Source organism: Pecten maximus, chromosome 13 (genome assembly GCF_902652985.1).
Source record: "Pecten maximus chromosome 13, xPecMax1.1, whole genome shotgun sequence".
NCBI classification, from domain to species: Eukaryota; Metazoa; Mollusca; class Bivalvia; order Pectinida; family Pectinidae; genus Pecten; species Pecten maximus.
Window position 1 is genome coordinate 25,288,788 of NC_047027.1, and position 17,006 is coordinate 25,305,793.

The following is a 17,006-nucleotide window of genomic DNA, read 5'->3' on the forward strand; positions in this document are numbered from 1 at the left end:
GATATTTTATATTTGTACAATTATAAAGAAGACAGTCCCGTAGCCACAGGAAGTATATAAATTGACCTATAATTGTTCATTTACGAGGTTAGAACGATTACAATGTACCTATATCATGAAGTTACCAATCGTCTGAAATAAGATACGATAGTTTACAGACAGGTATGGAATAATATATACGTACCTGACGGTGACAGGACTATCAGAGTTACATGTAGAAAGATTAAAGAGTGAAGTAGGTTTCCACCGTGAGATGTTGGCATGTCGTTTCTGAAGGTAAATATCAGACGTACATTCATGTATAACCGTATACGTACATTCTGTGTGTTAACGTCCTTGTCGATGTGGCCTTATATATCTATAAATAGTTATTCTAGTGTTGACAAAGACTTGCATACCATAAAGCTATTGTTTTTGTGTCTCAGTTTGTAAACAAAACAAAAACACACAAACACGTATATCATTACCCACAAGTGCCCTTCCTTAACTGACACGTCCCGCTTTTATTCTACAAATAATCAATAATATATCAATAACTTACTTTGGTAAACTTAATAAAGCTATATTTGTGTTATCTTATATCGCGCTCAGACAATCACGACAAAAAATATCACCATTGTGATAATATTTACTGCGGCATTTTGTGATAACATCATGCGATTGTTTTGGTGTAGAAAACTTCTTGTTTAAGTCGAATCAAGCAAGGCTTATTAGATTAAAAAGTTGAGTGTTTTCGCTGATTTTCTCATAAATATGAGATATGTCATAAAAAGAATACTCGTGTAAATGCAATGTAAACTCAATTTAACGAGTTTTATATCATAATACATTGTGTTTTTCCACTGAGTAAACGTTCTGATATTTTGAAAATATATATTATATATATTGTAATAATAATTAAAAAAAAAACACCGGAAAATCGCAAGCGCTTTCACATGCTTTGAGAGCAAGCTCTTCTTGTGTAACTCAAAGCATGTGAAAGCGCTTGTGATTTTCAGGTTTGTGTTTTTAATCATCATTACTATGTATATCCATCACAAGGACATTATATAATTTTAATTATTGTATATATAGATATTCATCTAGTTGGGACTTTGAACTTTGACCCGAAGTATGCTTTTCCTCTATTGCTTATTCTGTCACGTGATGTTTAGTTGGTGTCAACAGGAATCGTTTTGACGCCATACAGGTTTGTCAAGATTGTGTATTGATAAACAACTTGTTAGTCTGGATCTGTCATGGTATCGGAAACTGTTACGTTCTCCTAACCCGTTGCAAAATATGCATGATCCATGTAACGACGAATTGTATGGTGATGTCTTTTTAACGGTGTCCTATTTATAAAAGAGAGTGGTAACAAGTCAGACTCACAAAAATGTCCGACAATCTTAGTCAACATCCTTGGCGGGAGGAAGATACACCGCGCCACATAAATACGTGTAAAAATCGTTATTAATTAGTTTATTTTCAAATATTTACATTTTCACTTCGCTCCGCCTCAATGAACATAGTAAACTCAGATCACTTCATTTCCCATTGAAGATTATGGGTCGCGTGCTTCTGTTCTGAGAGACGAATCACTTTCTTGCCGGCGTGTGAATACATTCACTGAGTTTACAATGGCGATCGAGTTCTGTACCGCCTCAGACTTGAATGCACTTTCACTTTGTGAATTGTGTAACATTGTTAATAAAAATGCCAGTATAAAGCAGACAGTTTAGAAAACAGGATCTGACAGAAAACTGACACTCTCGATAGCACCGAACTCATGACCTACGTAGCGCAGTAGGTCTAACGTTAGCTGTATCGCGAATGCCATGCTTTATACCATTTTAGTAGTCACAGAAAATAAAGCTCAATTCAAACACTATTTAACAACACAAAACGTAGCAGAAGTATGCTATATCGAGAACAGGGACACATTATTGTCGTAATTTGACTCAATCTTAACATGGAGGACACAAGTTTCCGGCCGTCGAATACCGCCAATTTTCAAATCAATGTTTCTTTACTTACTATTATCAGAATTTACATCCCAAAACGCCAGTGCGACAATTAAATCCAATATTTCAAGAACACCATGTATATCACCAGCTAACCTGCGACTAAAATCCACATTGTTACACTTTTTCTATAAATGAATATTTTATATGTATCAACATCGTTAATAATCAAAACGTGTATGGCACTATATTTTGTGTTGCCTTGGCGACTACAATAGTTGACTGTCTGCTGTTCCACTACTGTGCACACATGTACGATAAGTATAACAATGTTACAAAGTGACGCACTTACGTCACACTGTTGCGACCGAATTTTGCAATCTGGTGGCGAAGTTTTAAATTTGGTTAACGTAAATATAAGGATTGATTGTCAATTTTGTTGCTTGCATGGACTGGTGAAGGGAAGTGAACCTCGTGCAAATGGTATATGAACTGCTTCGCAGTTCACTTCATTTGCACGAGGTTCACTTCCCTTCATCAGTCCATGCAAGCAACAAAATTGACAATCAATCCTTAATTGAACTTCAGACATAAACTTAGAATTGAACATGGGTATCCTCTGGCCTCAGATTGACTGAAGAAGAATACAATATTTTAGGGATTCAGAATGTAAATCAAGCATCTTCCATTCAAACTTATTTTTGTTTGTATTTGTTCTTCACATTATAGCATGAATATAAAATATATATAAAAAAGTATATATATAATGTAAATCCTGAATTTTTCCGTGTTTCTTAAATTTGAAATGCAGCAATGTGCAAAATAGGTATATTTAAGCATTTGCAAACAGATAAACATGCGTGATATTTTTATAGTACCTTGTTGTTATGCATATGGAAATAATCTGATGCTTTACAAATCGTTAATTAAATTCCAATATCAGATGATTAAAGGTTTCATAAAACATGTTGTAGTTTGTTTTGTTTTTTAATGGAAACAAACATCAATTTTGTGTCACATACTAATTTAGATACGGACAACATATGGATGAAATGAGATACTGCTGTCCTCAGGTGTCGACCATAAGGATATATATATATCTTTCTGATAAAAGACGCCGAATCAAGTTGGGGTTCGTCGGCATGGCCGCCATTATGAATTTTAGTACATCCGCCCCTTGATGTTTTGGTTGATAACGTTTTAAAAGTTTTTTCTTTTAAGAAGTCGGTATATTTATACAATTGGTACTTCAAACCATAATTGGTTGAATAAATCAGAAACAATCGTTTCTAATTGCATTAAACCGAATATTTATCCTTACACGTTTCATTTTATGTATATCTTTCTTAATAATACCTGAACAGATTATTTGACCGATATTTGTTTTCTCCTGATAGTTAACTTAATCTTACTCATAAGTATATGCACTATATTTTACGAGAGAAGTATCAAAGATTTACCAACTGTTGGAAACTAACGGGTGACTAAATATGGTAAAACTAGGATTGATTGGGTGAACTAAATAATACATGTATATCACTAGATACGCTTACTAAAGTCGAAGGCAAAAGTACAATTGGATATCCGAGTTATCTATAATTAAACAAAAATGAATACATGAGTTATGGGTTATAAAACCAAAGGGAAACAATATTACACCCGGTAACAATCATTCTGTAATATCGTAAAACTGGATTTCCAAAATATACATACTTTTATAGAACAAACAAATCTTAATAAATATTGTCATATTTTCCTTGCAAAACTACAAACACAAAGCAAAGCAAAGCAAAGCAAAGCAAAAACAAGAAATATCTTTAATAAGATACACGGCATGGTTATATCAATTTGAATCATTTTTGGTGATAATAAGACTGCATTTGAATCAGGAATATAATTTCTTTAATGTGCCATTTGAAAAGATACACCCACTTATCCAGCTTGTATTCATTCTCAACCTTGTTTTGTTTAAAACTGTATCTGCATTGACCAATTACAATACATACTTCATCTTGACCAGTAACGAAACTTGTTGCGCCATATCCGGGGCCAAAAGAATATCATATAGTTATTCCGAATAAGAATCGTTATATTAAATCGATATTTTTTTAAACTGGGAAACATATGAAAAATAAAAGATGTGCATTGCCGAAAGAGACAGTAAATCATTCAAGTTGACATTTCCACACAATATAGTCCACAACAACAAACTAATGACTCTTTTATGGGACTGTAACTTATACTAAGTTAACCTCGACACTCATCAGCATATCTTTAAATCAAAAACGTATTTTACTAAATAAACGTGAAATTCATTTGCCATAGATATAAAGCAATGAATAACATATCTGAACAAGTTGCCGTTTACAAGCTGTTTGACCTTTGATCTTTAAGGTTAACGGTTCGTAAGAGTTGTCTCTCTTTATTCATAATCAAGTGTTATGTTGTACAATCAACAAACAATATGACACATAAAGACTATGCCTTTGTAAAAGTTATGGCGTCACCTGTGTACGGAGCGGAGCCTCGGGTTTTACCACATTTTGTGACCCCTCGGGTGGAATATCCCTATCCTACATGACCACATATGATAGAGTCTTATAATATTAAATTATATTTAAATCAGCGGCTGATAGGGCTCCTTTTCCTCTGTAGAAAACATCAAACATGTTTTACTGAGATGTCTGTCGCTTGTCTTGTGTTCTGGAATCCTCGATTACCACTATAATGTATTAGGGTTCAGAAATGAGCTCCGGAGGAGCAAAGTCCGGATTAGTGAGAACTGAATTCTAATTTCATATTAGTACATAACTTTATTGTTGATATATACTGAAACGAAAAAGAAACGCAACATGGAAAATTGTGATTAATTTTGTATTAAATATACATATCTGTATAAAAATCGCGGAAATAAACATGCACCCTGCCTAACACCCATACCAATCTTCAAAATCACCCAAGTGTGACTAGAGACCTATGCACTTCCGGCGCGGTAAAAACATCAAAAACCGTGCCTGTACAAACATATGCGTTCTTTTTTCATTCAAACCAGTATCAATTCATCACTAACATTGAGCCACATCATCGCCAATACTTTTGCAAACAATAATTCCTTTTACAATTATGCCACGGTTATCAAAGGTTGATAGAGGACGTGCTATAGCGATGCTTCTGGCAGGGAACACGCAACTTCACGTCGCTCGACAATTCAGAGTTCACAAATCGACTATTAGTCGATTAGTTTCACGTCTTAACGCAACAGGAAGAGTCGATGACCAGCCGAGATCAGGACGTCCACGCGTAACGTCGCGACGTCAAGACCGGGTTCTTAGGTTGGCACACCTGCGTAACAGGAGATTAACGGCCGCTGAAACGGCAAGGAATACGATTGGTAATCATAACCGTCGAATTCATCCCCAAACAGTGATCAACAGACTGCGTGAGGCTAATTTGCGTGCAAGGCGACAGTACGTTGGTTTACCACTAACACCGCAACGTCGAGCACGTCGTATGCAATGGGCAACGGCACATATGCCCAGACGTTTTCCTATGAGACGTTGGAGGTCTATGCTCTTCACCGATGAATCTCGATTCACGTTATTTCGAGCAGATGGCCGTCAACGTGTGTACCGGCGTCGAGGCGAACGTTTTGCTGACGCCTGTGTTTTGGAACACGACCGATTTGGGGGTGGATCAGTTATGGTTTGGGCGGGAATCTCCCATGGTTTGAAGACGCCTTTGGTGATAGTCAATGGGAATTTAACGGCCGTACGCTATCGGGATGAGATCCTTAGGCCCCATGTTGTGCCGTTTGTTAGGCAGCATCATCTAACCTTTCAGCAAGATAACGCGAGACCACACGTTGCAAGAGTCTGTAGAGACTTTCTTGCGACACAGAACATTGTTCCTATAGATTGGCCTCCATATAGCCCCGACCTGTCCCCAATCGAGCATTTGTGGGATGAATTAGACAGAAGAATTCGAAATCGCCGTAACCCCCCAAATACCCTCCCTCAGTTAGCAAATGCACTCGTCCAAGAATGGAATAACATTCCAATACGGAAAGTCAATGCCCTGATGAACTCAATGCAACAAAGAATTAGAGATGTGATAACTGTTCGAGGAGGACACACACGATATTAGGGCACGGTTTCAAAACTGCTGCCATTTCAACTTGGATTCACGTAGGGTACTACCAATCATGACCTTCTAGCAAAGTGACCTGTTCTTAAAAATCTCTAAACATTTAAAGGATGTTACATCAATATTCAATATTAACTATTACATATGAAATTTAAACATAATGCTCACAAGTATTATTTTATTAAACCTACAATTTGAAGTTGCGTTTCTTTTTCGTTTCAGTATACATAAAGGATATATATATATATCAAATAAGGCCGGACTATTGATAAAATATAGTACAACATAACAAAGGAATGCTGTTTCCAATAATCTGTATCAAAATACAGACGATATTAAAGTGTAATTTCTATAATTAGAACACTGCACCATCTAACATTGATACTTTAACTTTACATTGGATAAGTAATGCTAAAAATATTTCACTATATAAATACATTATTGTTATCTAAAGACAGAACATCACGAAAACTCTCAAATTACCAATATTTTGAAAAATACGCATCTAATAATGAATGTACAAAACTATATTGTTGACTGTTATACTGTTACAGTTGTGGTACCGCATAACACTATAACTGTAATGTGCACACGATAGAGATAATAAGCGAGTGTACATATATCGTGTAGGCGATTGTGCGCACGATTGGCGATCGAAAAGAAGTATGTGTGATAGCTATTGTTCGGAACGGCTTTGATAAAAAGATGATATTCATAGTGTCTGTGGTATCCTTCACGGAATCATGTATTTCAGCTAGATCAGTCTTGGAGTATCTTTTAGAAACTAAAATCAAATGGTATTATTTTATCAACCAGATAAAAACGGCTTGTGATCAACCAGGGTTCCGGTTCCTAACCTTATTCATTATTACTAGCCATCGGGGCGTGAAGCATCGGGTGTCACATAGAGAAGCGATACCGTATTGGTATTTCCTTGGGTAAATACGCTTCAAGTGCTAACATAATCAACGTAAAAACATGAACAAAAAGATATAACCCATGTCAATATAACAAAACATTGAATTATATGATTCCGAAAAAAAAAACAACAACCGGCGGTAGGCTATAAGCATATTGAGAGCGATGCTGGATTATACTCTATCCCAAACGAATGTACCTGTATCTTGACCTGTTTTACCTGTGGTAAGTAAGCAACTGATTATAATTGTATTACATTAGTATTACAAATCCATCGCATTTCTGTGAAGATCGAATCATAGGGAAATACCCCAGCGGCTACGGCATGTACAGTATATTAGAGCTACCGACGTTGAACAGGTAAATTATGAAAACGAAGATTCATGAAAATATGTAATATATCTGTTTAAGCCTATACAAAGAATGCAGGAATGCAGGCAATTAAAGCTTCATTGATTATTTCGTCCGAACTAAAGTGTACGAACACGTGCGCAACAAGTTTACAATATGAGCGGACCGTGCATTTTTGTGCGTTGTTTATCCCTCAAGTAAGTATATCGATTTCGCTTAAGCGTCTAAAGCATGCAGCGCACCACTAGCATTGTGAAATAGATATTCGCACATTGATGAGTTTAGCTTCATAACTCTACCGGTTGTCCAATAACTACCTTAGAGATTACTCATCTATAAATAATATCAGGCCTGCCTTAAAGACAACTTCATACGTAACTACAGTCAAATCTGCCTTAGATATGACCTGTCTTTAACTACAGACACACATGCCTCAGATACTTCCTGTCTATAAAGACCGTCGTATTTATTTTTTTATTTATATCCCACTTTTTGGCCAGGACATTAAAGGACACAGTCCGCCTAGCAACTATAATATATTTAATATTTTTTTTCATCAAAATGATACCAGACACCTAATCCTGTGGCAGAGGAATTAGTTGATTTTTTTTAACTGTTTTTACATTTTAAAATGTTTTAACTGATACATTGTATACGTAGCTATTACGTAATTATTTAAATAATAAGCTGGGTACATTAGCCCTAACGTAACAATAAATTACTTTTTATAAGTATTAGACAGCTAATGATTTTTCCTCCTCCTTTTCATGTTAAATCCTTTGGGTTTTTTTTTAAACTTCTACTGCCGCTTTTTTCTACATTTTCTCATATTATATATTTTTGATACGCATACACTAGTATAAGATAAAAAAAAAAAATAAAAACCCGCATACACTATAGGGACGCCCCGGACCATCTATACCTCCAGTCAAGCCAGACAAAAGGACAAAGTACTATACCTTACGGAAGCAGTGACGTCCTCGACTGTCGGGTGTAACTGGTGGCCTTAGACCCGGGGTACATAACAGTGTAACACATTATATATCGCCCCTTATTTGAACAACAACATACGACAATAATTTCACTCTTGAACAAATATATATATATATATCGATATCTTTTGCAAAGATAACTTATAGATATATAAAGATTATAAGACTCTTTCATATGTGTATATGTAGGATAGGGATATTCCACCCGAAGGGTCACAAAATGTGGTGAAACCCGAGGCTTGCCGAGGGTTTTACCACATTTTGTGATCCCGAGGGTAGAATATCCCTATCCTACATACACACATAATGAAAGAGTCTTTTTCTCTCATACCACCACCAAATTTCTGGCAAAAGTGTACCTCAGCCATCCATTTTCTTCAATTTTGTAATTTTATTATTTGACGTTTTTACTAAAAATACATATGATATTCTGAAAAATCATACCTGATTTTTGCAAACAACGTTTGCACACAAATTTCATTCCTTTTGTGGTGAAGTGATGATTGAATGAACAATTCGCCGATAAAAATTACCGTATCTTGACCGACTTTTACGTGGCCGTGACCAAATTGTCAACATCCGAGAAAAAGAAGTTCTATCAACAATACTTTGAAAAATCCAACGCTGAAATGAGTTTTCCAATTTTACTTATGATTTGATTTGCACCTCGACATATTTGATCATTTCACGGAACACACTGTACTTTGTATTGCCAAGTCACATTTTTATAAAATACTACGTCACTGCATGACGTCACGACTGTCACTGGAATTCCATTCATAGTTCAAGGCTATTGAGAGTGATGTCGATCTCGATCGCCATGACGCGGCGATGTTTCGTGGGTGGTAATTTTGAATTCACAGTGATTTTGGCAACTTCATGTGTGAACCAGCGAACAGTGACTCGATACGAGTATTCGATATTTTCTGTGACATAGGATTATAGGTGTTTAACCGGTTTTCTTGGTAGAATGACGAAGGTAGGTCAGTCGATAACGATGATCATATTGAAAGGCTAGGGTGATAGATCTAGTTAGTTTTCCTGGTTACTCTACACAAATATAATATAGACTCTGTGTTACAACTTTTATAAATATTTCTTTATATGAACATCGAGGGGTGTCATTTTTACCGAATGTTCGTTCATTTAAGAGCCAATTTCCAATTTCCAAATACACAGGTTACTGAGTAGGCCTAGAGTGAACAAATTCCAGTCCCCTGTGCTGACGCAAACGGAACCATTAATTTCATCGGTTGTGATGTTTGACATTTCTTTTTAAATAAACTGTTTTTCTTTATTTATGGCTTTTAGGCCATTCAACTTCCTATCATTGCCATGTGATTGTATGTGTTTGCATGTTTTTAATGGCAAATGTTAATGACAAAGTAACCTGTAGGGTAGGCCGGTCAGGGCTCGAACTTAAAGGTAGCCGGATAGTCTGGGACTAGTAGATTTTCTACCCGGGCTAGTGGTTTGAAATTCCGGTAGCCCGACTGACTAGTGGAAATCTTGTAGAACTTTATTTGATTAAAATGTCGGGCTAGTAAAAATCAGTGTCACATGCCCGACAATATTTCAATAAACAACTCACATACCTTTGTGTATTATTTATTCGTATGTTCTCTGAAAAACGATCCTCCACTTTCCGTTTTCACTCGACATGTTGCCGTGTGTATACATTAGTAAGCGCCCGAGAGTTCCGAAAGCATTATGATCATAATGAAGTCCGAGGATTCCGAGGTTGAGCACATGGTAAGTCTAGGTCATGTTTGCGTTTGTATCGATTCGTTTTTGACAGCTCGTTTTTTGAAACATGGTAAAAGCGTTCGTAGTAACTGATGATGGACCGCGGCTACATTCAACGTCTTAGGAAACGGAAAGTGGGTGATCGTGATTCTGATGAAAATGAGGATGAAAGCAATAAAAAGAAAAGAAAAAGATCACAAACGAGAACGGAAGTTCAAAGAACAGCGGCAACAAGAATGTCCCGTGGGTCGAAATAAGACACCACAGGACAATCCATGGTATGCAAGGCCTATCCAGAGATAAATGGTCGTAAGGGTGCCTTTATGAAGAGTTGTTTTAATATGAGAAAAGGCATACTAACTGCTCATGCATTGACAGTTCAATGTCTGACAAACGGGGTCAAAAGTTAAATCCTACTGTACAAAAGAGAGTCGGTGCATTACTTAAGTGTGTTCTATGTTGCAAAGCATGGTCGGCCATATTCTGCCGTTTCTCCAAATTCTAAAACTCATTTATTTATTTTATTAATTTAAGTTATGATGTTATTAATATCACAGTTTATATCCTGATTATTATCAAGACAGATTAGTTAAGTATTTACTGCTGATTTGTTACACATGAGGACACATACATGTACAATATCATGACAAACATGATGATAAATATGTCACAATTTCACTTAGATATTCACTGTTGTATTTCCAATATTTTCGGGCTAGCAACTTTCAATTTTACTAGCCCGACTGGGCTAGTGAAATTTACATTTGGACTAGTAAAATTTTGAATGGCTAGCCCGACTGACTAGTGGTTTTGAAAATAAAGTTCTAGCCCTGCCAGTCTGTACTGTACTGTACTGTTACAACAGGCCTGTAGGCCTAGTCTACTGTACAGTAATTATCGGAGTTATAAGTTTAACCGTGTAGCCCTATTGTTTTATTGCTGATATGATATATATTTATCTCAGAATATGTTTTTTTTTCTATAGTTAAATCCAACGTTTCAAAACCGACACCGACGATATAATAAATCTAAGGACTGTCGGGTGTAAACACAAGCACACGACGTTGTAAGAGTTATCCCCCTTGAACGCAGATTACTCCGCGCGCGTGAAATGCTATGTAAGATAGATTTATCTTACATAGCTATCTTACATGGGCAAACTCTATCCAACATGGCGAGATATGAGAGAAAAAAATTTAACATAAGTATATAATAAGCCTCTTGGCTCCCTTCGGTCGCCCTCCCACGACAAAAAAACTATAACGTGGGATATTTTTATACCATCGTAAAGCGACTGGCGTACATGGGCTTGCCCACAATGCCACACCCCCCACATTGGATTGGATTGGATTAGACTACGGTGTCGCAGTATACAACTCGGTCAGTAACTCACAACTAGAAAAAATAATGTCGTACAATACAGATGTCTTATTACTTGTCTGCATGTCATGAAGGGATCTTCACTCTCTAGTCTCCAAGCCGAGGCTGGGGACCCTCCGCTTTAAATACGCCGAAATTCCATCATCGCAAAATACCAATTAAAACTTGAGGGGCCGACAATAGGAAATTATTGAAAATGACTTTAAATTTAAATATAATGAAAATAAAATACTGCCTTAATACAAATCGTATTATACATTTCTAAAAGATATCTAATCTACTTTTCAGCTGGGTAACATCAACGTGCATACAACAGAGTTTAGTTCAATCCCACTGTGGACACTGAACAAACCGATAATCAATATAGACTTACCTCAGACGGTAAATAAATCCATGTCTCCTGCTTTTGTTACTCCAGCCTTAGACATTAAAAATAAATTTCGATTAAGTCCGAATATATAGAGAAAACATGGTCAGTGTCTTAGAATATAGGCGGTATTTTGGCGAGGGTAAAGAAAGACAAAAGTGGCAAGCTTTGTCGTCATTTATATAATGTATGTACATTGTATTGCTTAAAAACTGAATAAAAAGTAAATTATCAAAAAAAATCGATTAAGCAATAATATTTCTATAATGACGGCTGAACTTGCAGCCATACAGCTTTAACCAATACAGCGGCAGATAACTCCGTCATTCTTGTAGATTCACTGAGCGCATTACAAGCATTAAAACACCAGAACATACAATTACAAACCCGATTATATATGAGATTTTGAAATTAGCTTCTATTTTAGGACATCCACTGTGGTGCTAACAATCTTGATCCCGTGATCCCGTCCCCATCGTCCTGCAGCAGTTTCAGCAATTGTGGGAGTGGATTTGGAAAGTGTCGCCGACTATGCAGATCGCGATCTCAGCCATACTACGCGGATCGAGTCCCGATTTGAAGATGCGATACCTAGGCCAGGATTTATTAACAAAATCAACTACAAGGCCAGATGTATGAACCACGCACTAAGAACCATATCCAGCATCACACCGAACATCCACTACATACCCCATCCAACCTTCGCCCGGAACGGAGTTATACAAGAGCAACTACTCAGCAGAGATGGCCTTCATTTAAGCTTTAAGGGCACTGACAGAGTAGTGAACGACATCCTCGCCACCGACCACTACGCCGCCACCGACCACTACGCCGCAACCGACCACTACGCCGCCACCGACCACTACGTCGCCACCGACCACTACGTCGCCACCGACCACTACGTCACCACCGACCACGACGCTGCCACCGACCACTACGTCGCCACCGACCACTACGTCACCACCGACCACTACGCCGCCACCGACCACTACCTCACCACCGACCACTACCTCACCACCGACCACTACGCCGCAACCGACCACTACGTCACCACCGACCACGACGCCGCAACCGACCACTACGTCGCCACCAACCACTACGTCACCACCGACCACGACGCTGCCACCAACCACTACGTCGCCACCGACCACTACGTCACCACCGACCACTACGCCGCCACCGACCACTACGCCGCCACCGACCACTACGTCACCACCAACCACTACGTCACCACCAACCACTACGTCGCCACCGACCACTACGTCACCACCGACCACTACGCCGCCACCGACCACTACGCCACCACCAATCACTACGTCACCACCAACCACTACGTCGCCACCGACCACTACGCCGCCACCGACCACTACGTCGCCACCAACCACTACGTCACCACCGACCACGACGCTGCCACCAACCACTACGTCACCAACGACCACGACGCTGCCATCAACCACGACGTCGCCACCGACCACTACGTCACCACCGACCACTATGTCACCACCGACCACTACGCCGCCACCGAACACTACGCCGCCACCGACCACTACGTCACCACCAACCACTACGCCGCCACTGACCACTACGTCATCACCAACCACTACGTCACCACCGACCACGACGCTGCCACCAACCACTACGTCGCCACCGACCACTACGTCACCACCGAGCACTACGCCGCCACCGACCACTACGTCGCCACCGACAACTACGTCACGACCAACCACTACGTCATCACCGACCACTACACCGCCACCGACCACTACGCCGCTACCGACCACTACGCGGCCACCAACCACTACACCACCACCGACCACTAACTCGCCACGGACCACTACGTAACCAAATAAAAAGCTGGTTGGTTCTCCTCCCATTTTACTTATAATAAGTATAAAACATTATTTTTGACAGAGTAAATCGAAATCCTCCTCCGTATCAGCAAACTTAGATATTCTTTTGTTTTATTAATCTTATATAAATATATATATATATATTTTTTTATTTTTTTTTTACATACACACTATGGATAAAAGTAAAAACGCATACACCATAGGGACCCCCCGGACCATCTATACTTCTGGCCAAGCCCGGCAAAAGGACTAAGTACTGTACCTAACGGAAGCAGTGACGTCCTCTACTGTCGGGTGTAACCGGCTGTACTAGACCCGGGGTACATAACAAACCACTGAATAACTCCCCTTAAGTACATCAACATACGACAATAATTACACTATGAACAGTTAATTCCTTTATATATATATATATATAGACTACAAACATATACTTTCTGATAAAGTAATTTTTTTTTTATAATATTCTTGGTAAGCCTTCTTGGCCCCATTCGGTCGCCCTCCCACGACATGAACACCTAAAACGTGGGACAACTATATAATACCATCGACAAGCGACTGGCGAATATGGGCCCGCCCAAACCGCCATGGAAAGAAGAAATCAGTCCCTGGGATACCGTATCATGGCGAATGGTCGATCATACCCCAACCGAAGGAAAATATGGAAATACACACAATTATTTGGCAAAAATGTAAACCAACACTTCATGAACAAATCTACCTACATTTGAAGACTTGTTTACATCCCGTAAACTCTGAAACTTACCTGCCAAGGACGACATAGGTGTCTAACTCAAACGTAACAGGATGAGAAGAAACGATCTACCCGGGTATGCGCACGCATCATAGCATCCTCACCTTGAACTGAGAGTTATCTCGCTTGACGCAGTACCCGTACCCAACATTTGATAATGATATGCCTATTAAGAAATGGGTTTATGGGTATCCTAACATATTCCTAAAATACCTACTTAACATCAGTTTGTACAGAGGCGGATCAAGGAACTGACGTGCCGAGGGGGCACAGACTTAAAAGAAAAAAAAATGAAGCCCACACTGTTTCTACTTTCTACTCTGGGCACGGGATGTGATGGCGAATATAACATTTTACTGACATGTATCAGGAAGATACCTAGAACGAATATTCACACCCTGTCTACACTGCTCTAACGAATATTCATAACCTGCCTACACTGCTGTAACGAATATTCATGCCCTGCCTACACTGCTGTAACGAATATCCATACCCTGCCTATACTGCTCTAACGAATATTCACACCCTGCCTACACCGCTCTAACGAATATTCACACCCTGCCTACACTGCTCTAACGAATATACACACCCTGCCTACACCGCTGTAACGAATATTCATGCTCTGCCTATACTGCCCTAACGAATATTCATGCTCTGCCTATACTGCCCTAACGAATATTCATGCTCTGCCTAAACTGCTCTAACGAATATTCACACCCTGCCTACACCGCTCTAACGAATATACACACCCTGCCTACACTGCTCTAACGAATATACACACCCTGCCTACACCGCTGTAACGAATATTCATGCTCTGCCTATACTGCTCTAACGAATATTCACACCCTGCCTACACTGCTGTAACGAATATTCACACCCTGCCTACACTGCTCTAACGAATATTCACACCCTGCCTAAACTGCTCTAACGAATATTCACACTCTGCCTACACTGCTCTAACGAATATTCACACCCTGCCTACACTGCTCTAACGAATATTCACACCCTGCCTATACTGCTCTAACGAATATTCACACCCTGTCTACACTGCTCTAACGAATATTCACACCCTGCCTACACTGCTCTAACGAATATTCACACTCTGCCTACACTGCTCTAACGAATATTCACACCCTGCCTACACTGCTCTAACGAATATTCACACCCTGCCTATACTGCTCTAACGAATATTCACACCCTGCCTATACTGCTCTAACGAATATTCACACCCTGCCTACACTGCTGTAACGAATATTCACACCCTGCCTACACTGCTGTAACGAATATTCACACCCTGTCTACACTGCTCTAACGAATATTCACACTCTGCCTACACTGCTCTAACGAATATTCACACTCTGCCTACACTGCTCTAACGAATATTCACACCCTGCCTACACTGCTCTAACGAATATTCACACCCTGCCTACACTGCTCTAACGAATATTCACACCCTGCCTACACTGCTCTAACGAATATTCACACCCTGCCTACACTGCTGTAACGAATATTCACACCCTGCCTAAACTGCTCTAACGAATATTCACACCCTGCCTAAACTGCTCTAACGAATATTCACACCCTGCCTATACTGCTCTAACGAATATTCACACCCTGCCTATACTGCTCTAACAAATATTCATACCCTGCCTACACTGCTCTAACAAATATTTACACCCTGCCTACACTGCTCTAACGAATATTCACACCCTGCCTACACTGCTCTAACGAATATTCACACCCTGCCTACACTGCTCTAACGAATTTTCACACCCTGCCTAAACTGCTCTAACGAATATTCACACCCTGCCTAAACTGCTCTAACGAATATTCACACCCTGCCTATACTGCTCTAACGAATATTCATACCCTCCCTATACTGCTGTAACGAATATTCACACCCTGTCTACACCGCTCTAACGAATATTCACACCCTGCCTATACTGCTCTAACGAATATTCATACCCTGCCTACACTGCTCTAACAAATATTCACACCCTGCCTATACTGCTCTAATGAATATTCACACCCTGCCTACACTGCTGTAACGAATATTCACACCCTGCCTACACTGCTCTAACAAATATTCACACCCTGCCTATACTGCTCTAACGAATATTCATACCCTGCCTATACTGCTCTAACGAATATTCACACCCTGCCTACACCGCTGTAACAAATATTCACACCCTGCCTACACTGCTGTAACGAATATTCACACCCTGCCTACACTGCTGTAACGAATATTCACACCCTGCCTACACTGCTGTAACGAATATTCACACCCTGCCTACACTGCTGTAACGAATATTCACACCCTGCCTACACTGCTGTAACGAATATTCACACCCTGCCTACACTGCTCTAACAAATATTCACACCCTGCCTACACTGCTCTAACGAATATTCACACCCTGCCTACACCGCTGTAACAAATATTCACACCCTGCCTACACTGCTGTAACGAATATTCACACCCTGCCTACACTGCTGTAACGAATATTCACACCCTGCCTACACTGCTGTAACGAATATTCACACCCTGCCTATACTGCTCTAACA

At 39.5% G+C, this 17,006-nt stretch overlaps 1 protein-coding gene across 1 annotated transcript; it reads right to left on the reverse strand.

Annotated features, from left to right (window-relative positions):
• Window positions 1–463: 463 nt before the first annotated feature.
• LOC117340571 (UDP-3-O-(3-hydroxymyristoyl)glucosamine N-acyltransferase-like) lies at window positions 464–13,714 on the reverse strand. Its single transcript, XM_033902330.1, has 2 exons — window positions 13,133–13,714; window positions 464–508 (listed from the first exon to the last, which is right to left on the reverse strand). Exons 1-2 carry the CDS (start codon window positions 13,712–13,714, stop codon window positions 464–466), a joined length of 627 nt encoding a protein of 208 aa, XP_033758221.1.
• Window positions 13,715–17,006: the final 3,292 nt, after the last annotated feature.